Raw genomic sequence first — 27,311 nt, forward strand, 5'->3', positions numbered from 1 at the left:
CCTATTAGATTTTTGAGTACCCAGTTTGATGGTAGAAAAAGATGACTCAATATAGGAATTTGAGTTTAGATCTAGTTTTAAGAAAGAACAGAAAACATATACATTCCTTCATCAGCTCGTTGCATTTATGAGAAAACGACTTTTTCACTTCAATTATATAGAACTGTTTGTTAGCTTTTTTACAATTGTAAAATGAAAAATATCTCTAGATACAAGAAGAAACACACCTAACAAGCTTCAAAGGACTTGCAAACATTTAACAAGAATAAAACCTTTTCACTTTAATTTATATATATATATACCAACTATGTTTAATTTTAGTATGTATTCCCTGTTTAGAATGTCACATCTCTGTTTGTCACATTAAAAATAAATATTTACAATATACAGATTAACATTTTGCTGACCTTTTAAAATAATATTCGTACTTGAAATATTCTAAAAAAATTTTTAAATTTATAGATACAATTTTAATAATATCATATTTCAAAAATTAAAGGTGGGGGCCCAAAGAATAGCACTTGGATTCCATCCTTGATATCCTGTAGGGTCCCCCTACCCTGCCAGGAATAAATCCTGAGTTCAGAGCCAGGAGTAATCTCTGAGAGGGGAAGATTCCCCTTTCTGTATCAACTACAGCAGCCTAAAGCCATCCACAGCACCCTCTAACAGAAAGGGCCCAGCTTCAGGACAAAAAACACAAAATATGAGTAACCAAATCATCTTACTGTAGGTGAGATTAGAACTCAAGGCTGAAATCTCTGGGTGTTTCTTTCTGAGATGAGGTAGAGTTGAACCTTGCTGCATCTCTATTCCACTACTGGAATCCCAGTAGCCCCACTCACCACTGCCATCTTCCAGACAGAAAAAATGACTGGCTCTGTCTCAATGCTTCAGAAGAAAGTAATGGCCTTCAATACTTTCCAGGTCAACTGGTTCAGGTCGATACACAGAAAGGAAGGGGGCACATTCCCTTTTCTGCATAAACTACAACAGCCCAATGTCACTCTTAACACCCTAACACCATCCGACAGAAAGGGCCCAGCTTCTCAACTTAACCTTATCAAACTTCCATGCCACTTAATTTGTTTTTAGACCTATAAATACTGGGAACCTCAATATCTTGTAATGTCAGCCCAACAGAAATTTGATGGGAAATTTACATAGTAATCTATCTAACTCACTGAGCCTAACAAGTAAAAGCTCAACTAGCACCAAACTACACCCAGTAAATTCTTTGACACTGACTTTAGTAATAACATGGAGAGATATAACTAGACACTAACTTTAGTAAAACCATGGAGAGATATAACAATCATTTTAACTTGACCTGTGTTTATCTAAGATTTGATGATTCCAATTTCCTTTGTATTCTAACAAGCAAGTGAAATAAATTTGTTTATGCATACAAGGAAGCAGTCTCTGATGGTGAGTGGGCAGCTGGATATAAAGGATGGTCACATTGGTGGTGGGACTGGTGTTTGAATAGTTAATGCCTAAAATGACTTAATTATGAATATCTTGCTGAATAATTATATTATAATAAAAATTAGAAAGAAAAGGAAAAAAGTTCTGGGACCAGAGAAATAGTACATGACCTGAGAAATAAACTTGAATGTAGCCAATCCCAATTTATTACCCAGCACCCACATGGTCATCCTAGTTTCACCAAAAGTGGTCCCTAAGCACAGAGCCATGAATAAGACATAAGCACTACTGGATGAGGTATTATCTCCAAAAATATATAAAATATTGCACTATTTTTGACAAAATTTTGATTGTATATTTATTTTAATAAATCATATTTTCTCAAAACAGCAAAATTGGTATTAATACCAATTATTTTTAAATATATACATTTTTATCATTTTATTTAATAGTCACATGAATCTCACTTGTGAGTTATTAGTAATGATTTAGAGTGATCATAAATAATAAATTAATGCTTTGATACTTATGGATTACATACTAAAATAATTATTCTTTAACACATTATTTGTAAGCTTATGATTTGATAGATTATATTTTCATGTAAACACTGTTAAGTGGTAGAGCCCCAAAGCAGAAATTCACTTTTTTCATAATACTTTATAATTATCAAATTGAGACCACTAAGAATAAATAACTCTAAAAGAAAATGGACTTTGAAATCACTAGGAGATTTGAAGATTTGATAAAAACTTTACTTGCTGAATGTCAACTGGATGAGCCTTTTTGAAAACAAATACTGACAATTCATAAAAACAAGTAGAAAATGAGTTTTCATTACACCCAGCAATATCATTCCTGGAGATATGCCTTGGGAGCCCCAAAACATAATACAGAACAGGTATTCCTATGTTCACTGCAGCACTATTCACAATAGCCAGAATCTGGAAACAACCTACATACCTGAGAACAGATGAGTGGCTAAAGAAACTATGGTACATATATATGATGGAATAGTATGCAGCTGTTAGGAAAAATGAGTCATGAAATTTGCTTAAACATGGATAGATATGGAGTATATACCATGTTTAATGAAAAGAGTTGGAGGGACAGACAGAATTATTGCACTCATTTGTGGGAATTAAAAAAAATAGTGTGAAAATAATACCCAAACACAATAGAAATGAAGGACATGAGGATTGGTCCGTGGTGGGAAGTTTCCATAAAAAGAGCTCAAGTGGGGCCAGAGTGGTGGCACAGTGGTAGGGTGTGCCTTGCAGGTGGCTGACCTAGGACAAACTGCAGTTCGATATCCCAGTGTCTCATATGCTCCCCCAAGCCAGGAGCGATTTTTGAGAGCAGAGCCAGGAATAACCCCTGAGCAAAAACAAAACAAAACAAACAAAAAAGGGCAAGTGCATTTAAGACAGAAAAGAGAGGCCATTAAGACAATAATAGTTGGAAATTATCATCTAAACAAAAAACTGCTAAAAGGATATAAAGGGATATGCCTGATAACCTTTCAGTAACAGTATTGCAAATCACAACATCTAAAAGGAATAAAAGAAAAGAGAGACTGTCAGGCAGAGACATAGAGATAAGGACAGAGACAGAGATAATAGCAGGCTGTGGTGGGCTTAAGGAGAAAGAGAAACTGGGTACATTGATGATGGAAGGATAGGCATGGGGCATTGTATATCTAAAAGTCATCAAGAACTGTAAATTGTATTTTATGGGAATTTGATAAAAATAAAATAAAAACTTCATCCGCAATACAAATGTTATATTAAGAATTAAATATTAAAGAATATATCTAATCTATAGCAGATGCTTCTAAGTACCCTTACTTCACATGAAGCAGATAAGAACTTAGCACCTTTGCTATGTACTCTCCTCACTTATGTCAATAGTTAAAATGGAAAAAAATAAAATAAAATAGTTAAAATGGCAAATCTTTCTCATAAAGTATTTCCCATGTACTAACACCTTATCTCCTATCTGCCTCTTAGCTAAACATACTGCTTTCCAGTCTATATTCCAATGTAAATGTTAAATCTATAATTTATTCTTTACTACAGTCTCAATGAAAAAATGTTTATATTGTCTAGATGACATCATTTATCATTTACTTAGTTCTATATTATTTACATATATACATTACAATTTAATTTTTTCAAGAACTTTAGAAGCATTAAGCACACATAAAATATTTTAATTTAAATAATTCCTATACACTGGTGAAGGGATTGTGTTGTGACAATATAAGCCCAAAACCCAAACATGAATAACTTTGTCATTTCACAGTGACTACATTTTAGAAAATAAATAAAATTTTAAAATAATAATAATTTCTGGGTTTTGTTCTCCCATATGTAGATGAAATTGGAGAGTTTGTAGCCCTGAGTACCCCTGGGTGTTGATGTGTTCCCCTAACCCCCCCACAAATTAGAAAAATAATCAATGTATTGGATTCCCCCCACCAGGTTTATAGTTTCCAATTGTTCTAAATTTAGACATTTTCTATCCTTTTCCCCCTCTTAGAACACTGAGGTCCTCAAGACTCTTCTCTACTTAGATTACCAAACTTTACCTATCTAAAACATCAAGACACTTAGTTCAAATTAACCTTTCGTGTATAACTACTGAACTCTCAAGATTCCGCAGTTGGATTTAGGGCATTTTCTTATATTCTGAAATGAATTTCTGTGCTTTCCATAGTACTATTTACCTAATGTCATAAAAATAACAAAATGATGATAATCAATATTAGCAAGTTTTTGTTTTTTTTTTTAGAAAAGTCCCATTTTCTTTTTATTTAAATATCCTAAATATATCACGAAGGAACATACACTGTACTTTAATGGTAAAAAGATACAAGTTTATAACATCTTATAAAAACTACCATTTAAAAGTGATCTTTTTCATTTTGATATTCCCCACCCCAATAGCAAAATAAGTATATTAAAAAAAAAAGGGTTGAGAAGGGGAGGCCTAGTTGAAGATAAAAGCCCCAGCCAGGGCCCTAGTAGAGGTGCAGAGCATCTGGGGAGAGGGTTAATGGGGTGGAGGTCAAACCCTATTTAACCCTCCAAATTCAAGCCATGGGGCACAATCAGTAGCTAAGTGTTGATAAGAGGCTGTATGGGGGTGTACAGAAAAGACCAGTTTTTGTAGTCTCATCTTCACCATACTATTCTCTGGTATTATTGTCTAAAAATATGATGGATAATATCATCTCCATGTAAAACTAAAAACCAAAGAAGATTATGTGCCTTTTTCTTATAATCTATGAAAAATTTTAAATTCAAAAACCAGATTCTTAAAATTGAGAAACTATAGAAAGTACAAATCATCCCTGAACACAGCCTCATGATATTCAGATATCATAATACTTTATGTTCTTTAAAGAATACCAAGCATCTTCCAATGTATTCTATTAGTCTATAATACTATTTTTAATTCATGTACTGCACTTGAAGAGCAAGTCACAGATATACAAAAGAAGAATTTTAGACTTTGATTTCAGGGCATTTTTATACATGACTGGTTTTACTGTCACAATCCATAGTCTTTCACTGAGAGGGGATTTCATGTGACATCAGAAATCAACCAACCATAGAATTGATGATGTCATTTGCATTCTAAAGAACTATTGGTTAAAGCCTTGAAAGTTTTATCTCCTATAAATTCTTCATTGTTTTACAAAGTATCTCCATTATTTTTCTATTTTTCTTGATGCTTTGATAATATATATGAATAATATATATGAATGTAATTACATCAAATTTAAACTTTTAAATAATTTCAACCTGTGATATGTCCCAGCAAACATAAACATTAAATAGAAGTAAATATATCAAGAATCTTTTACTGATATTTTTATAAAATTTCCATCCAATTTTATTACAACTTAATGTAAATTTACATTTTGATCACTTTTACATTTTGTTCTCATTATTTATAACGTGTCACCTTAAAGATAACTTTGCAAAAGAAATAATTTATATACCAAATTTCTAGATAATTTTAATACTCTTTTTTTAATATATATATATATATATATATATATGTTTGCAAATCACAGATGGTGTTAAAGAGGGAAAATGTTCTCTAAAATTCTTCATCATGAACTTTTTTTTCTCTGCAAATCCTTTTTCCACCTCTCTCCACAAAAGCAATGTGAATAGGAGTAAAAGAAGACAAAACTTGACCTTCTGTGATCCCGGCATTAATGGGTCTGTTCATAATTCAATCTATGTGTGTGTGGGAGCATCCATGTGGAAACATAGAGGCCTGAGAGACATAAAGCCTTTCCCTTTAAACATTATCTGACCCTATCAGTCCCATTCACAAAAGAAGGCTTACGTATGCATATGTTGAAAAAAAAAGCACCATCTCATTGTGCAACAGAAAGCCTACACATTCTACTCTTCATTCTCCGTGGAAATGCAGCACGGAAGTGACACTTGTACAGAATTTGGGAGAGTGACAAATGAGCAGAAGGTAGCCAAAAAAATTGAATTGAGTATTCTGATGAGGAAACAAACCCAACTTCTGAAAGAATGCAAATGTACACTGCTTATGAACACATACACACACTTGATGTTGCTTAACAGGTAATGAAGTGTGGCCTTGCTTTACATTCATACTTGAATATAATAAAATTATCAAGATGATTTATAATTGGCACAATTATTATTGTTTGTAACCAATCTAAAATAGATTCATACTGGTTAGCCTTAGAACCACATAATCTGAATATTATAGCTTTGCTATTATTATGAATGATTAAAAAATTTTTATTTTTCTTGTAATAAGGTTTCAATAAACTGAAAATTCCTTATTTTTCTTGTAACAACTGTTATGATACATTCCCAGCAAAAAAAAATGTGTTTCAATCTAGTCAGTAGGATAGCTGTACATTTTTGTCCTACCAAATGAACTTACAATATGAACAAAACCTATAATGAAGCCTCAACTATGTATTATATTTCACTCAACTCTTTTATCAAGGGATCAAAGAAGAGGATATCTTACTTCATTTTAATCCATCTTCTAGTACGCCCTGTTGTGGGGTCTGACTGGGGTAATGACACCTTAAAGGGAACACTAATTGAGATGGAGACTACAGCAATGCCATTTATGCACATAGCACTCAGCATGATCTCAAAACCAGGCAAGTATTTAAACTCAGTACCAAGAAACTTTCTAAATAACAGTATTAAGAAGTAAAAGAAGAAGAGAGAAGACTAAAAATTAAGGCCTCCTAAAATAATTTAATTTTTCCAGGCTCTATCTGGTTATTAACAAAATTTAAGTGGAGCTTGATAAACAATCTTAAAAAGTCAGGGGAGTCTGTTAAGCTATTTTATATATTTTATTTGGAATAATGAACTATAATGTAACTAACAGGAAACTAGAATGTAAAGTAGCTCTAATTCTTACCACTTCAGATGTTCCCCACTTTTTAATAGTTTCTTAAAACTTTTCTGAGATGGAAAATATTTTTGGAAGACTTTGTTTCCATCTAGAAAAGAGTTTTTTATATTTTTCCTTTAAGTCTATTCAAAAACACAGATATTTGTTCACCTGCAGAAGAAGTTAAAACTCTAAATTAAAATATATATTTTACCTGTTTATAATAAGAACAATGTAAATTTTTTTCATTTCAAGGCAGCAATGAAGACAGACCAATCACTACCTTCTCTACAGGAATACAATTTACCAAAGGTCCAGCTAGTGTGCTCAGAAATTCATATTTGGTTGGTTGTAATCAATAGCTAAAGATATTAAGGCAATACATCCCAGAGAATCTTAGAACTTCTCCAGTGGTCAACTTTGACCTTGAAATATACCAGCAGTTTTGCCTAACTTTCTTAAGTTTGCACTGAGGTTTCTTCCCACTCTCCCTCTCCTCAGACATTCACTTACATTCAAGTCTGCAGTTTAGTTTAAGGAGTCTTTCCAGCTTTATTGGAAATTCTCCATATTTTCTCTCAGAGAAATTTCTTATTATACAATTGCTACAAATTTTGTTCCACATTGATATATACTTTTTAAAAATATGAAATTTTCTATTTTATATTAAATTGCAATAAAATAAGATTTTTAAGAAAAGAACTATAGGCTGTAGAAACTCAAATCTCAGACTTTTAGACAGGCCAGAAAATATTAATTAATAATAATGTTTCAAAAGCACAGGCAAAGATTTTTTTCTCTTCACGATCAGGAGTTTATATCCCTGTAAATTCAATATAACGAAAAATTGGTTTCACTGTCTTTTTCCAACTAGAGTACTAGAAAAACTATTTCTGTATACCTTGCTTTTTTTTAAAGCAAATAAAAAACATTGCTGTTTATACATGACTTATGAAGCCAATATGTAATAAAATTAAATATTGTACAGGAAGAACAATGAAATATATACATAGCAAATAACGATAAACTGGGGCCAGATTTATAGCTCAGCAAGTAGAACATTTGCTTTGCATAAGGTCAGCCTGGGTTTGTTTGATCCCCAAATCTCATATGGTTTTCTAAGCCTGTCAAGAGTACAGAGCACAGAGCCAGGAGTAATGCCTGAGCACCACTGGAGGTGACCAAATGAAAGAGAGAAGAAAAGGAAAGAAAATAAAAGGAAAAAAAGAAGGAAGGAAGAAAGAAGAAAAAGAGAAAGAGAAAGAACAGAAAGAAAGAAGAAAGAAAGAAAAGAAAAAAAAGAAAAAGAAAGAAAAATAAAGAAAAAGAAAGAAGAAAAAAAGAAAGAAGAAAGAAAGAAAGAAAAGAAAGAAAGAAAGAAAGAAAGAAAGAAAGAAAGAAAGAAAGAAAGAAAGAAAGAAAGAAAGAAAGAAAGAAGGAAGGAAGGAAGGAAGGAAGGAAGGAAGGAAGGAAGGAAGGAAGGAAGGAAGGAAGGAAGGAAGGAAGGAAGGAAGGAAGGAAGGAAGGAAGGAAGGAAGGAAGGAAGGAAGGAAGGAAGGAAGGAAGGAAGGAAGGAAGGAAGAAGATAAACTGTCACTTGCTATGACCTGTTGCCTTTATTACAGAAAATTACATTTCCTAAATATCTATTGTCTCTATGGTTAAATTTTCCCTTCACCACCCGGGTAACAACTTGACCATGGAACTTGTGTTGGTCAGGGAAAGATGAATGGATATGAAGATAAGCACATACTTTACTATAATTTGACATAACAACATCATTCTACATAGAAATGAGTCTGAGTGAAAATTATGGGAATAGGCATAAATGAACTTTGATGAGCATATAGCATGAATAAAAATATCTTGTGAAACAATAAACAAAAATGATGGTGATAAAAAAGAAATACTGAAGTAAGCATAAACAGATTTGTAAGAGAAAACTTGTTTTCAGTGTTGCTAATAAAGAAATATCATTCTGATAATCTTCCTGGTACAAACACTTATGATTTTGTATAGAAACTGACCTTATAAAATATAAAAAACAAATATTTTCAATATTTAAAAATTAGATAACACATAACTTATTGATTCTTTTAATTAATTTATGTGGGCTTTAATAATAAAGTATTCCAATGAATATAATTTTAATAGATAGTCATTTGAATTCCCTAAAATCAACCATTACCAACTTGCATAAATTCCTTTCAAACTGTGAAAATATGATACAACTATATAACTATAATAAAAACCATTTTCACAATATAAAGAATTATTAAATTTATTATTAATAGCCTAATGTTTCCCTTGTTATTGTTAAGTAAAATAAGTTAGAAATATAATTTAAATATGTACAATTATATTTAGAATATTTATAAATTATTTTAATTTGGCAATATTATAAAGTATTTTGATTTATATCACTAATAAATGGTTATTATATAATATTTCACATTGAATATATACATATAAAATCTGAATGCAAACTCCAAGGTATGACCTAAATTCACTCTGGAATATTCTGATACCCTGTGCCTGCTTGTCTATTATAAGATATATAATTAGCAAAGGAGATTCAATCATATTGATAAGAAAATATTAAGTTTTGAGTAAATTTCTTTGCCAAAATGTCAAAAGAGAACTACATAAAAAGTTTTACTTTAAATATTCATAACGCTTTATTCTTTAAATCATTTAGAGGTTTTATTTACTGACAGTCATACATGGAAATTAGCAAATTCATCTTTTCTCAGAAAGATTAAATGCTTTTTAGCATCCCAGGAAACTACAGGGAAGTCATTTCCTTCTTCTGTCTAACTCTAATTTTGCATTATTATTTCATTTATGAACTATGCTGTCAATTTCACAGCATGAGCTTTGGAGAGTAGAAGACTCACTTTAATAGTTCTTCATTACAATTCGCCTACAGAATCTTATGATTAGCTTCACTTAGGGTTGACATCTGTAAGCTGAAGTTTTTCTCTTGATAAGAAATAACATTGTTGTCATTTCTAAATTTTAGAATAATTCAGAAACTATAAACAGATTTAGTATTTATTTATTCAAAGTTCAACAAAATATTATCCTGCTTTAGAATTTTCAGATTCAAGTTATGTAAAAAAAAGATTTTTTTTTTGTTTTTTCGGGCCACACCCATTTGATGCTCAGGGGTTCCTCCTGGCTAAGCGCTCAGAAATCGCCCCTGGCTTGGGGGACGCCAGGGGATCGAACCACGGTCCTTCCTTGGCTAGCGCTTGCAAAGCAGACACCTTACCTCTAGCGCCACCTCACCGGCCCCTAGTTATGTAAAATTAAATTAAGAAATATGTAAGAATGTATTCATAAATATTTGTCAGGAAATTAGGTGATCCATTATTTTAAACATGTTTTCAAGGGCCTGGAGAGATAGCACAGCGGCGTTTGCGTTGCAAGCAGCTGATCCAGGACCAAAGGTGGTTGGTTCGAATCCTGGTGTCCCATATGGTCACCCGTGCCTGCCAGGAGCTATTTCTGAGCAGACAGCCAGGAGTAACCCCTGAGCACCGCCAGGTGTGGCCCAAAAACCAAAAACAAAACAAACAAACCAAAAAAAAAAAAAAAACATGTTTTCAAAGTGCATATATTCATAAAATGATTTCTAGTTTAGACATTATTTTTCATTGTATTACAGCTATAGTTTTTTCATTTATAGTATTTTATTATTAAAGCCCAGCAAAATTTGCTAATTTTTTAATTAGTTTAACTTCTGTTTTATAACAGACTTTAAAAGATTAAATCTCTTACTTCATCTTGTGCCTTTTGGTGTTCCTTTGCTGTCATTGAGAGAATACATTTTTCAGTAATTTTCTCTTTTTCTTCACCTGCAGCCAGGTTCAACTAAAAATTAAATACATAATTGTCATAAAAATAGTCACTTATTCACACCTAATGGCAACATTTATTTAAGCTGATAATTTAGCATACTCATGGAAAGTTAATTCATATTAATTTTGAGCCATATTTATGTAAAAATGAACTTCATTTAGATTAAATTAAAAGCTTGTACCTATACTTAAACATTTTCTAGTATAAATTTTCACTTCTACTTTTACTTATTTTTAATTTTTAAGTTTACTAAAATATAACTTAACAGGAGGTCTTTAATTTTAAATACTTGATGATGACCTCTGATATGTTCTATTTATAAAAATGACACAGGCCTTCTATTGCTGGCGATATTTGTCATAAAAAGGTGACTGTAGCCTGTTCTTTCTGTGTCTATAAATATAATGCATATATTACATAATACATATGCACATATGTATTATATATATTTATTTTGTTTCTGTACATTTGAGTGACAGTAATGATCACAGAGTCTACTCCAGGTATGGTGCTGAGTGAGAGATTGTTAGGAAACCTGTACAGTGTTGGAGACCAAATTTTCCTCTTGCCTCTGAAGTCATGGATTCTAGCTCCTTTAAGTGACTTCCCAGGACCCATTTTATATTTCTTTATAAATAGTTCACACGAAATTAAAAGGAATTTTTATAAAGAATATAAAATTTAACTCAGAGACTATAACCTGTCAATAGAGTGGCATTAAAGAAAGAAAGAAAAAGGCTTGGCAGAGAACTCTCTAAGCTAAGAATTTTTAAGTAAAGGACTTCTTATGCTTTATTTTTTTATTGAAGATTAAACACGAATAATGAGCAATGATCATGGTTTATATCTTTTTATTTTGTTAATATCAATGGCTTTGTCATGAATAGGCTTTCTAAATTATTTGGCAAATCATGTTTGAATTCACTTGAATCTTTACACCATATTCTGTCCAAAGATCTTCTAATAGAAGTGCAGTGCAATCAACAAGATGTATATATTCTAGAAAAATTGTATAGGACATAAGAACACTTTATGCACTGAATATGTTAAAGTTCAATACATCAGACTGAAAAGATTTGTTTGATGGTAAATTGTCAGGAAACTTTAGAGAATTTTGATTATCATCTTAGTTAATGAGGAGGTGAACATTTCTGTAAAAGATCAGACAACAAATATTATAGGCTGGGGGATATAGTCTCTATGTCCCTGTATACAGAGTATACAGTATAAAAATTACGTACGTGAGAATTGTTATACAGCAATTTAATAAAAACATGACAGACTAATTTTGGATAGCAAGCAATGGTTTGTCAACCTCTGTTCAATATTGAAAGTCACTGATAAAGAATTATGATGATATAATCACCATAGGAGATTCTCTTGCGGTCAGTCTTCCCCACAAAATATTTGTAAATATTATAAAGAATAAAATACTAGGTTAGACTTACAACAGATGCATATCTTAAAAGATTTCACTATTCTTGCCTTTAGATTCTTTTGATCATTTCTTTATTGGTGGAGTTTAAGAGGAAATAGATACAGAGAAAAGGAACTGTTCATCTATTCACCATGTTCATCGATTCATTACTAACTTAAATTCCAAAAGCAAAAACACTCATCAGATTTTCTTTCTTTTTTGAAGAGAAACAAAATAAAAACTGGTGACACAGAGTATTTCATATTCTAATGATATCTCCTATATCCATGAAATTTTAAAATGCTTCCAAGTAACTTTTTTAAAGGTAGGAATTATTTACCTTTGAAAGCACAATTAAAAATAAGAACTTTCATTTTAATACTCAACTTCTAAAGAAGCACCATGCTACTCTATATAAACTGAGAGAAAACATGTCAATATCACTGAAAAGCAAAATATTTAATGTTCAAAGTAGGAAATAAATTATAAATTAAGTAGGGGCCGGAGTGGTGGTGCAAGCAGTAAGGCATCTGCCTTGTACATACTAGCCTTGGACAGACCACAGTTCGCTCCCCCAGCGTACCATGTGGTCCTTCAAGCCAGGAGCAATTTCTGAGAGCATAGCCAGGAGTAACCCTTGAGTGTCACCAGGTGTGGCCCAAAAACCAACAAAAAACAATTTTTTTAAGTAAAGGAAGTTAAAGTTGGTCTCATTCATTAATTAATGTAAACTGTAACAAATCAATGAGAAACCAGGGAAATTGTGATCACTAAGAGGAAAGGCAACTGCCTGGAAAGCATCAGGTCTCCATTTGGATCCTGGTCATCCCCCAAATGTACTAAGTAATCCTGCTATACTGCCATTTTGGATCTCTAGCACACTCCAAAAAGTGTACACTCTAGTACATCACTACTAGAGGTATATTAGCATCACAACTGAGAAAAAAATAGGTCCAACTCCCAGTGTCATAACCAAAAAGTGTACTACAACACAACCAAGTGTGTGACCTCTAAGAAGCACTTCACTCAATATATTGGAGAACATAACAAATAAGAATATGAACCCCTGAAATAATTCATGAATAACTACAACCAAGCATTTGCAACCTTCAGCTATCACAACAACAACAAAAAGGAAGTGAAATAATATTTTTGCATGTTTTTGTTTGTTTAGAAGCTTCGTAAAAGGCTCTCAGGAGGTCCAGGGGTCCATGGGGAATCCTCAGTCAACCAGGCTAGTGGTTCAATGTAAGAGCCTGAGGTTGCAGTGCTAGGGATTACAGGGGCCACCCTAGCAGTGGGTGGCCAAGAGAGGGTTATATAGTGCCAGGGATCAAACTGGAGTCAGATGAATGCAAGGCATGAACTTTAACCTTTATGCTCTCTTTCCAGCCCTAGACCTTTTTTTTTGTTTGTTTTGTTTTTGTTTTTTGAGCCACACCCGGCGGTTCTCAGGGGTTATTCCTAGCTGTCTGCTCAGAAATAGCTCCAGGCAGTCACGGGGGGTGGGGTGGGGGGTACCAAATGGGACGCCGGGATTCGAACCAACCACCTTTGGTCCTGGATCGGCTGCTTGCAAGGCAAACACCACTGTACTATCTCTCCGAGCCCAGCCCTAGACCTTTTTAAAGAAATCAAGAAGTGAGTGAAAGCAGAAATAAAAGAATCAAGAAACAGGATGGCTCTGTCACAAGGAAAACTGAAAAAAAAAATATCCACTAGAAGGGAAAAAAAGTTTGGATGAAAAAAGAAAAGCATATGAAAAAGTATATGTTCAACTCAAAAAATCTGTTCGAGATATGAAAAAATTTAGAAATGCATATCTGAAACAAGTTTCCAAATGATTTCTAGTTTGTTACCCTTTAGATCATATCTATATTACATAAAAATATTAATGCTAGGGCCGGAGCAGTGGTGCAAGTGGTATAAAGCGTCTGCCTTGTGCGTGCTAGCCTAGGATGGACCGCGGTAGGATCCCCAGGCGTCCCATATGGTCCCCCAAGCCAGGAGAGATTTCTAAGTGCATAGCCAGTAGTAACCCCTGAGCCTTACCAGGTGTGGCCCAAAAAACAAAAAATATATATATTAATGCTAAGCCTGCTAGCAGCACACATTTCTAATGTTTCATAAAGGGTTGTTATTTAGATAGGTGATAAAATAGGAAAAATGTATATTTCTGTGACAATAATAAAAAGCAGTCTTAATTTTGAGAAGTTCATTAAATATTTGCTGGTTCAGGAAGCTCTACTCAGGATGTCCTGAAGAAGAAAACCAGCTCTGTCCCTCCTCTAGAAGAAATATAGACCAGATAACAGTGATCTCATCTTATGTGTGACATTAAGCATGTGAACATTATTATCTTCTTTTTTATTTTTGTTTTTACTTTGCCCAACATATTTTTAACTGATTTTATAAAATTCATAAGACTACCTTTCTAAGTTTAACATGTCCGTGAGATAAAAACTCTCAAGTGCAATTACGCATATCTCTAGAAAAGGTGCAGTCAGCTTACAAGCTGGTATGTTGTTTACCTAATTTATATTGACATTTCAGATAGGTATTATCCTAAGAGGGGAGAGCCTGTTAGTCCAACCTAACTGTCATCATTTTAAACTGTGAATGCACATGCCACTGTTTCTATCTTCAAAATTCAACTAACAATTCAAATATATATATGATAAATGATATGTCCTATGATAAAGGTCCTTAATAGACCAAAATAATCCAACAAGATAACTAAGACAATCTTTATATTACAAAACTAGATTTAACCACTAAATATTAATCTATTAATAAAATATTTTATGCATACTTAATATGTAGATCAATATAGGTAACACAGTTTAGCATAAATGACATGACAATCAGCTTTCATATATATTAAGTTTCCCAATGGCCCGTTAATATACAAAGGACTGGGACAAATTACTTATTTATATATACAAAACATGCTTATAAAAGCCAGCTGCAGGTATTTTTTGGGAAAGTGCATTTTAATAAGGTCCTATTCAGTTAGGGAACAAATGGGGAAGAAGTAGTTTGCACTACAGAGTTGAGCGCGAGAGCCTTCTCTTTTTCTAACCACAAAATCAATCATTTGTCCAGACTGTGGGAGTCAGAGTTAGTTACTGAAAAGATCTTCGTATATAAACAAGTCAATAACTCATTGTGTGTTATTGTCGAGCTGAAGAAGTCGGCTTTCAAAAAGCTGCCCCTGCTTCTCTCAGAATGAATGTCACTGTATTCAGGGACTGGGAGAGAGTCCTTTGTTTCCAGCCATTGCTGGCTGCCATTTATGTATGGGAACAGGAGGTGGCTGCAAGGAGAGTGTGGAAAGTCACTACTTGGTATCCTGGATGTCCAGCAAAAACTGCATTTTTTCTACCTAAATAATTTGTGTCTGTAAATACATTAATAGAAATGAAAAAAGTAGTTGAACACAGATATTAGTAAAAAATGTGATAATATGTCTGCATCACTTTAAATTGATGACTTGTAATGTTGGTTCTCTACCTGTCAGTGAAGATAAAAATCAAAGTAAAGGCATGGTTTGAATGTTTAAAATATACAAACCAAAATATGAATAGTTAGATATGTTAAATAAATATGATTTGTTCCTGCTATAAGTATTTAGAGTAATTCTTTAGACTTTCAAATGATATTTTCTAAGTACGGATGTGTGTCTCAATTTCTTAAGAAATGATTTTATGTGTTAGCCCTTGAGATAACAAAATTCCAAATATTATAACTTAAAACTAATTATTTCAACTGAACCTACAACTATAATATGTACACATTATCAACCATTTATTTCATTTTAATAATTACTAAGATAACTATTTACACAGAATCAAATTAGGGATTTAGAAGACACACTAAACCAAGCTTTAAAGTTTATAAGTAAGTTGTACAATTAAAAAACACTTGTGTATTTCTTTAATAAAGTATCCTCGCTTTGTTGTTGGTTAGGGCTACAAAATATTTAAACAATAGAATACACTCTTAAATAATTAAATAAATAAAATGGAGAAAGTTGGGAGCCTGGAGCTGACCCAAGTGATCCAGTTTGTCCTCAAAATTTAGAAAAACACAGTGCTGGGGCCAGAGAGATAGCATGGAGGTAAGGCATTTACCTTGCATGCAGAAGGTTGGTGGTTCAAATCCCGGCATCCCATATGGTCCCCTGAGCCTGCCAGGAGCGATTTCTGAGCATAGAGCCAGGAGTAACCCCTGAGGGCTGCCCGGTGTGACCCCCACTCCAAAAAAAAACAACAAAACACAGTGCTAAGTAGACTTTTACATCTAACAGCTGTACTACATTTTTCCTAGTAAAAAATAAATTAATAGAAATGTTTAATATAGGTTGAAGAAACAAGCAAATCCACGATGGAAAGCAAGAAATGATATGCACATAAAGTAGGCCAATCATGGCACTGAGGTACAATATGGAATATTCCTTGTGCATTGTTGGGCATGATCATCAAAATACCAAAACAATTAGCTGAGTATTCTGGCTCTGCAAAAATTAGCTCTGAGACGTTAGATAAAAAAGATGTTAAATATATATAGGCCTTCCCAAGCCAGTGATATTTATTCTTCTCTAATCCTAATTCACTGGAAGGAGAAAAAAAATAACATTAGGGTCAGGGGGCATAATGCAAAGTTAAAGGCATTTGCCTTACACATATCTTGACCCAGTATCACATACAATCCCCTAAGCAGAGTGAGTAGTAAGTTGGGGCTCCTTTTATACCATATAAAACTACTTTACTACAGTAATTTACAGTCTATAACTATTTGGGAACACAGACTTACTACCTGGTATTCCATATGGTCCCATCTGGAACTTCAGAGCACAAAGCCAGGAGTAAACTGAGTGCCACCAGGTTTGGCCCAAAAACAAACAAAAAAGAAAAGAAATAATAGAAACCTTATATTTTAAAACTGTCAGACTCAAACTTTATAATCATTTAAAAACTGTTTTAAAGTACAGTTTAACTAAAAATAGAAAAATGTAAGTAGAACAAATCTGAACGATTCTGCCCTGCAAAAGAAACTCAAACTAAAATAAAGATACCATACTTTATGGTAAAATATATTATTACAAAATACATCAGAGAAAAGCTAATATGAAAGATCTATAGAACACTCAAAGGTTAATAACTAAAGATTCAACAGGTGAATAGACACTTCTCCCAAGAAAATATACAGGTGGTTAATAAGAATATGAAAAAGTTTTCATCATAAGTTATGATAAAAGAAATACAAAACAATAATGATATATCATTGAACACCAGGATAATGGATAACATAAAAAGCTATAAATTGCCAGTTTTTGTTTCATTGAGGTGAGAAAGAAAACAACATTCAAGTTGTGGGAATGTCTCCTAGTTAAGTCTCTAAGAAAAATATATGAAGGTCTTGCAAAAAAGAAAAAAAAAAACTAGGAATAGAACTCCCATGGGACCCAGAAATACTACTTCTTGACATTTACTCCCAAAATGTAAAAACAGTGATTTGTAAAAATATATATGCATATTCATTTCAGTGCTTAGTACAATAGCCAAGATATGAGAACAATCAAAATATCTAAAATGAATGGATCAATAAATTGTACTTTTTCAACAATGGAATATTTGCAACCATGAGAAAGTACAATATCATGAAATTCACTTTAACATGAATGACACAAGAATATATTATGTTGAATAAAGTTATTCAGAAGAAAAAGGACAGATACAGATTGACCTCTCATATGTGAGATTTAAAGATACACAGTAAAGGAGTAATAAAAGGTTAAAGGCAATATGACTTTACAGTCCATCCACAGAACTTTGCTTGAGGAAAGAGGAAGTGGTAGAAATGGAAGGAGATTTTGGATCCTTTGGGTTCTTGGTGAAGTAAAGCTGAAACTCTAACAGTGAGTGTGGTATTAGATTGATATATGTATGAAAACATTAATGGTATTGTAAATAACAATCTCTTGTAATGGTTCCACTTGCTGTAATCCAATTTCAGGTGAATGTGTCAGAAGGAGGGTCGCCACAAAAATTAATAAAATAAGACTATCATAAGGAAGAGAAAAGACATGGAGGTCAATGGGCTTCCAGACTCATGGGTTGAGAGTGCCAGCTGTCTTTTCCCTACAGTCTTTATTGTACAGGCTCAATCCACACATAGGAGGAAAAGGAGAGGACAGACACAATAGACCAAAGTAATTATCTCATGTTCATCAAACCTCAGTGGGTCTTTTAAATCTCAAAAGGAGTAAGAGGAAACTTGTGAATTTGGATTCTAGGGGTCTCAGTGCAGACCAAATTCCTGGCTTGTGGTGACATCCCAGAATTCTGGAGGTGGGATGGGGAGGAGGGAGATTTGTAACACTGGTGATAGAAATGTTGCACTGGTGAAGGGGGGTGTTCTTTATATGACTGAAACCCAACTACAATCATATTTATAATCAAGGTGTTTAAATAAAGATATTTATAAAAATGTTATACTAAAAGAATAATTACAATAGGCTGAAAGCTGCATCAGATCAAATTATAAGCTTTGCCTGAGTTAGGCTAAGACAGATACCATTGATTGAAACCAATAAATCATAGCAGGTATATAACTCATGTCTTCACTGTATTTGCTACATGACTTGAAAAGATTGGAGCTAGTCTCTCTATTGATAACAATTCAAGTTATATTCCAAGCTTAAGCCAATCACCCCAGCATTACAATGACTAATATTTTAAATATTATGAACATAATTTTCTTTTTGGATTTTTGGATTGCCCAAGCTATGCAGGTTCTCCTTAGGAAATGTCATAATAATATTGTTTCTAATTTGTTCAATAGAATTGTGTAACAAGGGGCCGGAGAGATAGCTTGGAGGTAAGGCATTTGCTTTGCATGCAGAAGGACAGTGGTTTAAATCCTGGCATCCCATATGGTCTCTTGAGGCTGCCAGGAGCAATTTCTGAGCATGGAGTCAGGAGTAACCCCTGAGCGCTGCCGGGTGTGACCCAAAAGCCAAAAAAAAAAAAATTGTGTAACAAGTCAAGATCTTTGCAAACAAGACTGCTGCCTTTGAGAGACTCTGCCTCTAAAGAAAACCTTTCACTCTTATATACCTTTTAGAATTCTCAACTCAAATTCCTTCATGTAAATTAGGGGTACTAATTATGTCATGATGCATTTTCTGGAGTCAGGAACAAGTAAAATACAATATATAAATAAAATCATTTTCTATGGGCAAAATACAAGAAAGTCTTAGTGTGTGAGTGGGAAAGGAAAAAATAGGCAGAAATGAAGTTAGTTCCATTTCTAAGCATAACTTGTAGAGTAGGAAAGATATCAGGTGAGTAGAAACATTCCTTAGGAACTGGGGTCTTCTGCTCCTATCCTCACATTATAAACACAAGAAAAAGGTTTCAGTGCCAACCTATGTCCTCTGATCAATAATATTATCAATAAGATGATCAAAATCAATAAGATGACAGAACATAGGCAGGTCAGGGAGAGTTCTAAGGTTCATCTTCCTTCTATGTTTTTTAAGTCATTGAAATGCCTTAGTTTTAAGTTGAGAAGTTTGCTATAGGGTATTGACATAATGAGTAAAAGATATTCTGCAGTGGAGGCAGCATGATAGGGCATTCCAGCCAGGAGCAAATGGGTCATAATCATAAGCCTTGGAAGAAGTTCCTAATAGCAGAAGTCAAAAATCATCACAGAAGCACCATCATAAAATGTGCTTGAAACAGAATAGATGACAAGTTTGCACATGTTAGGTCAGAAGAGCATCCAGAAACCAGATGAACATAAGCATCTTTCTCATTGTCAAGGTAATATGACTGCACAGTATCAAGAAGTCAGAGTCCATTTTCCCAAATGCAATGCAAGTCCCACTACCCATCATTATCTCAAGGAATCTACAGAGTAAAGATGAGTCTCAGAGAGGACATGATCTAAAATGGTGATTTGAACAGTGAGATCAAAGTTTTAAACTAAAACTTTAGGAGATAGCTCAGAAAACAAAGTTATCAGTGCCAGAGAATAATGTAGTATCATTTTAGTTTTTCATTTAGTTTTTTAGTCATTTAATTTTTCACACAACTTGTATACACTTTTTTGAGAGAATATATTTATAAGCTGAGACAAAGAACAAAAAACAAGTATTTTTAAGAAATACAATTTGGGGGGTTTTTTTGAAAGAGCCACACCAAGCCATGCTCAGTGGTTACTTCTGGCTCTGCACTCAGAAATCACTCCTGGCTCTGGGGAGCATATAGGATGCCAGGAATTGAACCTGGGTCCATCTCGGGTCAGCCACATGCAAGGTAAACACCTTACCACTGTGCTACCACTCCAGCCCTGATTTTTAAGAAATATGAGAAAAACAAAATAGACTGCAATCTGGGGATCTATGAACTACTAATCTATAAATTAGTGTCTTTCAGATTGACTAAGACTATTAAAAGAAACTTCGTTTACTTATTTACAATTCCAAAAACACACCTTCAGTTGGAAAAATGCAACAGGCTGCCTTTGTATAAAGTCTACTGACTGCTCCTTCAATTACATCACTCTTTCATCATTATCTACAGTAGAACATTTAATTTCTTTACACAAAGAAAGGAGCCACATTTTATCTTACTATAAGAGGTTCCCAACCTTAGTTGGCCTCTCCCAACATCCTCTGTACATAACTATCCCTCCCACTCACTATCCTCAAAGCTATCATCTATAAATCAACAAATAAAAAGAACCCCCCAGTATATCAGAAGCCACTTTCACCACCATGCTAAGATCATCCTAGGTTACTAAAAGGGGACACCATACCCACTTTGGATAAACCCTGGGTTTTCTGTAATAGAGAACTCTGAGATGACAATTAGGAGTCAGAGAACCTTTAATGCCAGAAGCCAGCTCAGTTTCAGGGGAAGCACAGTGGAGGCCTGAAGTGGAAGGTGTGGAGTAAGCGATGAGAGACAACAACACAAAAGTTTACTGCTTAAATTGGCTCTGCTTATACCTGCTCAGCACATTTATTTATATGATTTACTGCAAGCTTGATCTTAATCTAATACAGAAAATATGTTTCTCTATTCCTATAAAATTTATAGAATAATGAGTTTCATGCTTTATGAAATTCATTAGTTTCTTTCTTAGCCACAGACAAAATTAAACACAAAACACAAGGAAAAATAAACTATAGTTTGGTAAATAGATGATAGAAGTTTGTGTGTCAGCAACAAGGATCTGACCAACAAATCCTTCCATAGCATTGTTAAGTATTTCATCTTGGTACAAAAGCCACCCACAGAATGGGAGAAACTATTCATCCAATACCCATCAGATAAAGAGCTAATATGCAAGGTACCGACAGAACGTAACAAAAAAATAAACAGCTAACCCCATAAAAAATGGTGCTTAAATGAAGATATTATTAAAAAAAAAAACTACCTCATCTCCCATTTCCCACTGCAAGTCTGTCATATGCTGATATTGCCATAATAACTACCCAAAAATATTTGAAAAAAATGTTCTACTCTTAAACTCAAAATTGTGAGTAAACTCTACTACTAGGAATTACTAGCATAGTTACTATGCTAATGTTATTACCATGAATTCTATTGATATTGAGAAGAAATACATAAAAATATATATGACACTAACTGCCACAGACGTGTTGCATCCACAGGCAAAACCTTAGTGGGTTAGATAAATTCCCACTAGGAATAAGCAGGAAACACGAAGCGGACGAATATGAAATAATGATACCACACGCAGTAAATGTGGAGTCAACACATCTCTGGCAAGAGTGCGACAAATTTAATCTTAGGCAAAGGAGTATTTAAAGGGAAAAGAGAGGCAATCATAACATGAAAGGAATGTAATGTACATTGTTTGATTTCAGAACAAATACACATAACTTTAGGTGGTCTGTAATCTTAGAATAGAATAGGTTTAGTTAGAGGATAAAAGGAAGACTAAATTCTTACATATAAAAGAAGTTTCCTGGCCCTACGTGTTATTAGGTGTTATTTTTTATGTAAATTAAGGAATAGCAGGAATCCTGGTTTACTCCTGATAACAGATATTCTTGACCTGAGGGAAATAGTATTCTAGCTAGGGGCTAAGACCCACTTCCTATGATCTGATAATAGAAAGAGAATAACACTAAAGAAAGGGATACAATAATTATACCTAGTGAAATAATCTAGTTCTACACTGACCAAACCTGTTTGCAAGCAGGTATTCAAAGTGACAGAGAGAGTTTCTTAAGACAGAAATCATTATACTTTGAAGCTCAAAAGTAGCTGGTGAGCTTTGAGTTGCAAATATACCAAACCAGCAGGGAACTTCTGGCAGTATTGCTTTGGCACTGAAATTCCTTTGTGAGTGCAGTATAGCTATAGCCGAATATCTGTAGTAAGCAGAAACGAATTAACGGGGAAAATGTTGAGTCACTACCATGTAAGAAGTATGACAGAAATATCGCCAGTGATCCACGCAAAGGGTCAATGATAGACCTTTAAACGGGCCTTCTGGCAGATATTTCTTGGGAGAAAAAATTAGGCACTGCACCAGGAAGGTAAAAGCCATGTCTGGTGCGTGCCCCCCTATGTGGGGGGTAACAACAAACTCACAAGCACACACATGATCTGACTCTGGTCTTATCTAAGCCTGGAATCCTGTTTAGACTCATTGTCATTTATAGGCCTAGGAACCTATCTCTGATGCCCTCAAACTTGTCACGTTCCAGCAGTTGCCAAAATGAGCAATAACTTAGTGTCTCTACACTCACATCTCTGACTGTAAGACACACAGAAGTTCAGAGTTTATTTATCTCTGTAACTTTAGTATAAAGCACACAGATGATTTATAAATATTAGTTAAATTGAATAAAACTATATGAAGACATGAGAAATTGTGGCTGGAATATATAGAATCAAACACTTAAGTTTTGTTATATGTATGTATGTATGTATGTGTGTGTACACATTTATACCAGATATACACATATGATAAACACTCCATATTCTTGGGCTGGAGAGAAAGTTCAACAGATACTTGCCTTGGTGATGCTGATTGCTATGTTCAGTCCCAGCATTGTAATAGAGAGCCAGGAATCACCCTTGAGCAAAGCTGGAAATGGTCCCAAAACAAACAAAAATAAAAATGCTCTCCAAGACCATGTTCTACTTTGAACACATATCTCAATTGTCTGTCTCTGTATGTTTGATTGAAGTTTTTATTCTGGAGAAGCCAATGTCCTCTCTTGAATACATTCTTTCTATTCCTCCCTCACATCTTTGTAAGTTTAATTTAATAAAATGACCTTGTATTACCCAAGAATAAATAAATTAATAAAAAAAGAGAGACTCCATCTTATTAGAACCATTTTTATCCTTCAAATCTTATCTTTTAAAACTATTTGCAGTATTCTTCCAATAACCAAAGGTAGAGTGTCCATATGAACTTTTACACAAGCATAAAGTGAAGAAGCAGTTACCATTGAAAAATATTTGACCTTTCATAAATTCCACATACAACTTAACAAATCAAACTGAATAGTTTATCAATCTGTATATCAAATCTAAACTAACAATAATATATTGCAAAATAAGAATAACATGATAATCTCACAACCTGTATAAAGTCATTTTAGGAAACAGTGTTTAGACACTCTCACTACTTAGGGGCACTGTCCCTCTCGCATAGTTCTGCATAACAAATGCTAGAGCTTTTTCCACATGTTATCTTTTGTATAAGTGAAACTACTCAGGGTTTGTTTCAGTTAGTACAAACTGGAAGGTAGGTCTTTTTAAAAAAGCTGGCAAAGACTAATTGGACCCTACTATACACTTTTCCAAAGTTCTAGGGGACAGAAGGTCACCACTGTCAGTTGTCATTCTAGCCACAAGTGTCTGAAGGTCAACAGACATTTCTTGTATAAACCTGCAATTGATATGTAAATTCAGGACATTCTTAAATTTAGCTTTGATTTTCAGAACTTGATATGATATTTCATTTCAAATTATGTTTATAACAAAGGCTGTTTTTCTGGTGTTGAGAATGGCTTAAGTTTGGACTTATTTACTTGCTTTAAAATTGTCCCTGGTGTTTCCCCCAAGATCTCAACTTGGGGAAATCAATCACTCAACTTTACCTAATACCTAGTACCTAGGTATTTTGATTATTTTGATGTCCAATATTCTGATTCATCAGCATCATGCATCATTAGAAAAGAATAAATTTGTCAAGAATATAATATATGCTGTGCCCTGTGCTAAGTTTTTGTTTGTATTCTTTTATACCTAAGTATTTATTTATACAAGTATACTTGTATAAAATACTTGTATAAAAATAGTATTTTATACTTGTATTCTTTTATACCTAAGTATTTCACTTAATGAAAATAAGTGAGAAAATTTAAATTATTATCGAAAGTAAGAATAAACTCTGTTTAAAGAATTTTTTCAAAACATGACACAAGACTAAAAACACAAACAGAAAAGAAAACTATTGTTTTGAGTTATTTTGGGTTTTTGTGCCCTGTGTACAGGATAATTTTGTAAAATTATTAATTGAATTATAAGTGCCAGTATGAGAAAAAAGTGATTAAACACATTACAAAGTACTTAAAGTCTTACAGAAGGCAGAGATGGAACAAACAGCAATTAAAATATGATGATAAAAAGAAGCATGGAGCAGAGATATTGCTCAATCAGCAACGGAACACACACAGTGAGTGAATTCCTAAGTACCACATGCCTGCCCCCAGCACTGCAGTGTACAGACATTATAGCCCCCCCAAGCAGCCATGAATATGGTGGCAAAAGAAAAGAAAAATGAGAAATTTTCAAAATTTCCAGATAGATCTAAGTAATCCAGATTTGATTCTCTATTTTTAAAATGTTACTAAAGTTGAGAAGAAGTAACCAAATCAGGAGCCAGGATGGCTTCCTCGTAAAAAGTGCCTGTTTTCAAGGGTGAAGACCATCCCTGGTGACACCACATGCACCAAGTTCAGTCCCTATGATTCTGCAGTTTGCAGTTTGCAGCACTGAAACCACTGTAGCAGGTGTGAGTGCGCACCACCACCAGTTTGCAGTTCCCAAAAAGCACAAGCAACACTGTGCCTGCACCACCAGGTGTGGGACACCAACACGTAGGCATGGAGGAGGAGGAGGAGGAGAAGGAGGAGGAGGAGGAGGAAGAGGAAGAAGGAGAATGAGCAGAAGAAGGAAGAAATAAGGAGGAAGAGGAAGAAGAAGGAAGGAGAAGAAATAAGAAAAAGAAGAAAAGAGTAGGAGTAGTAGTAGTCGTCGTTGTCATCGTCGTAGTAGTAGTAGAAGTGGTACACAACAAAAACCTATTGTGAAACTCATTTCAAGCACATAATAAAAATGCTTACCCTGAGATTATTAAATATTTAAAATAATAGGATTACAGTGTTATATATAAAATCACACAATTATGTAATAAAGATAACCAAAACTAGAGTAGTCAAAAGGTAGAAGCAATCATATGCCCTTCAACAGTGACAGGTTATACAAAATGTATATTTGCAGTGGAATATATTGCTTTGCATGCAGCAAAGCTTAGTTTAAATCCCTATGGGCCTGCTAATTCAAGCAAGGAAACAGGAATATGCCCTAAGTAACAGTGGGTGTGCTTCCAATACTTCCCATTCTTAAATAAAATAAAATAATTTTAAAAGAATGCAGTAAAAAAAATTAAAAAGAACATAATAAAAAATAAAATAAGATAAGAAAAGAATGCAGTGACTTTCAAATCCATACATAAAAATATGTTAAATCCATTCAAGAAAGCAATATGAAATTCTGAATTTTATTATGTTTTATTGTAAGTTTGGTAATGTCATTTCTCCTACTTATAATATATACACCAACTGAACAATTTTGGGGATAGAGTCCAGATGGTAAGGTGCTTGCTTTGCAGGTGGCCAACTCAGGCTCTATCCCTTAGCACCTCTTATGTTTCTTAGAATCTTGCCAGGAAATAGGCCCCAAACAAGGATTACAGTGTTAATTTTGTTCTGGTAACATTCCTTTGATTTGTTGTGTTTATATGCTCTAAAAAAGCCTTTCCAATGTGTCAAAATAACCCAACACAGTTGCTTTCCTCAGTATTTTATATTTATGTATATTATTTTCACTACGAATATGGATTTGAGACAATTAAAATACTACTACCTTAAAGACAGTTGAGTATTAAAAGTGTAATGCAATATCAAATGAGATAATTCCCAAACACACCAAAAACGTGATAGCAACTGGAAAATTATGAGCTAATGAAAATATTTTAATGATTATAAAAATAATAAAAAGAAAATATCAATGTTTGCCCTAACTCCATTCAAAATGTTACCTATTTGAAAAACAAGTTGAAATTATACTTTTCTTAAATGGTTGTTCTCTTCCTTCATTGCAACTGATAAAATAGCCTTCATTTCCTCTAGTCCACATAGGGGGGAAAAAAACGCTACAATGGTATCTTCTTTGGAATTTTTAAGTAAATTTTACAGAGCAAACACTTCTGAATCAATTTGGATACCTCCTCTTTGACCTAGCTAGATTTGCATTTATACAGAAATCATAAAAGAATGCTCATGGCTCAATACTCATACCACTTAGCATCAAAGAACTTCCATTCCATTTTCCAATGCAATGTATTTGGAATTCATTTCTATGAGAGGTCATGGAGTCAAACACTATGACTGAGAAAGGAGCTGTTATTCACAATGCAGGGAGTAAGTGTGAGCCCAGATTGCAAGGGCAATCAAATCTCATGCTTCAACAAAGAAAATGATCATTTGCAAGGTCAGGAAGGAAGTTCCTCTTCTTTTTAATAGGAAATACCCTGAAACTTGACACTTGAATTGATAAGGAAGGGAATCTTTATCTTGGTTCTAAAATAAAAGTACTCATGATAACTTGATAACTCTTTCACTAAAAAGATCAACAGATTGGCAATGTCAAGTGTATGATGTTGTGTGAAAACACTATTTTTCATGCTATATATCATTCAGATGTGATGTATAGTAAGATTTATTCTATCTTCTACCAAGCAATTCTTTAGTTAATGGACATAATAATGGAGTTTTATTTTCATTAATTTTATAACTACTTTAACATGTTTAATGTCACTTTATTTTTCATAAAAT

General features: G+C 33.6%; 1 protein-coding gene across 1 annotated transcript in view; it reads right to left on the reverse strand.

Moving 5' to 3' along the window:
- DCDC1 (doublecortin domain containing 1) overlaps nt 1-27,311 on the reverse strand; it is a 469,965-nt gene that overhangs the window by 299,466 nt on the left and 143,188 nt on the right. The window contains exon 9 of the mRNA XM_049780695.1: nt 10,630-10,722. Coding sequence (XP_049636652.1) covers nt 10,630-10,722 — 93 coding nt within the window. The remainder of the gene's footprint in view (nt 1-10,629; nt 10,723-27,311) is intronic.

The sequence above is a fragment of the Suncus etruscus genome, chromosome 9 (assembly GCF_024139225.1).
Source record: "Suncus etruscus isolate mSunEtr1 chromosome 9, mSunEtr1.pri.cur, whole genome shotgun sequence".
NCBI lineage: Eukaryota > Metazoa > Chordata > Mammalia > Eulipotyphla > Soricidae > Suncus > Suncus etruscus.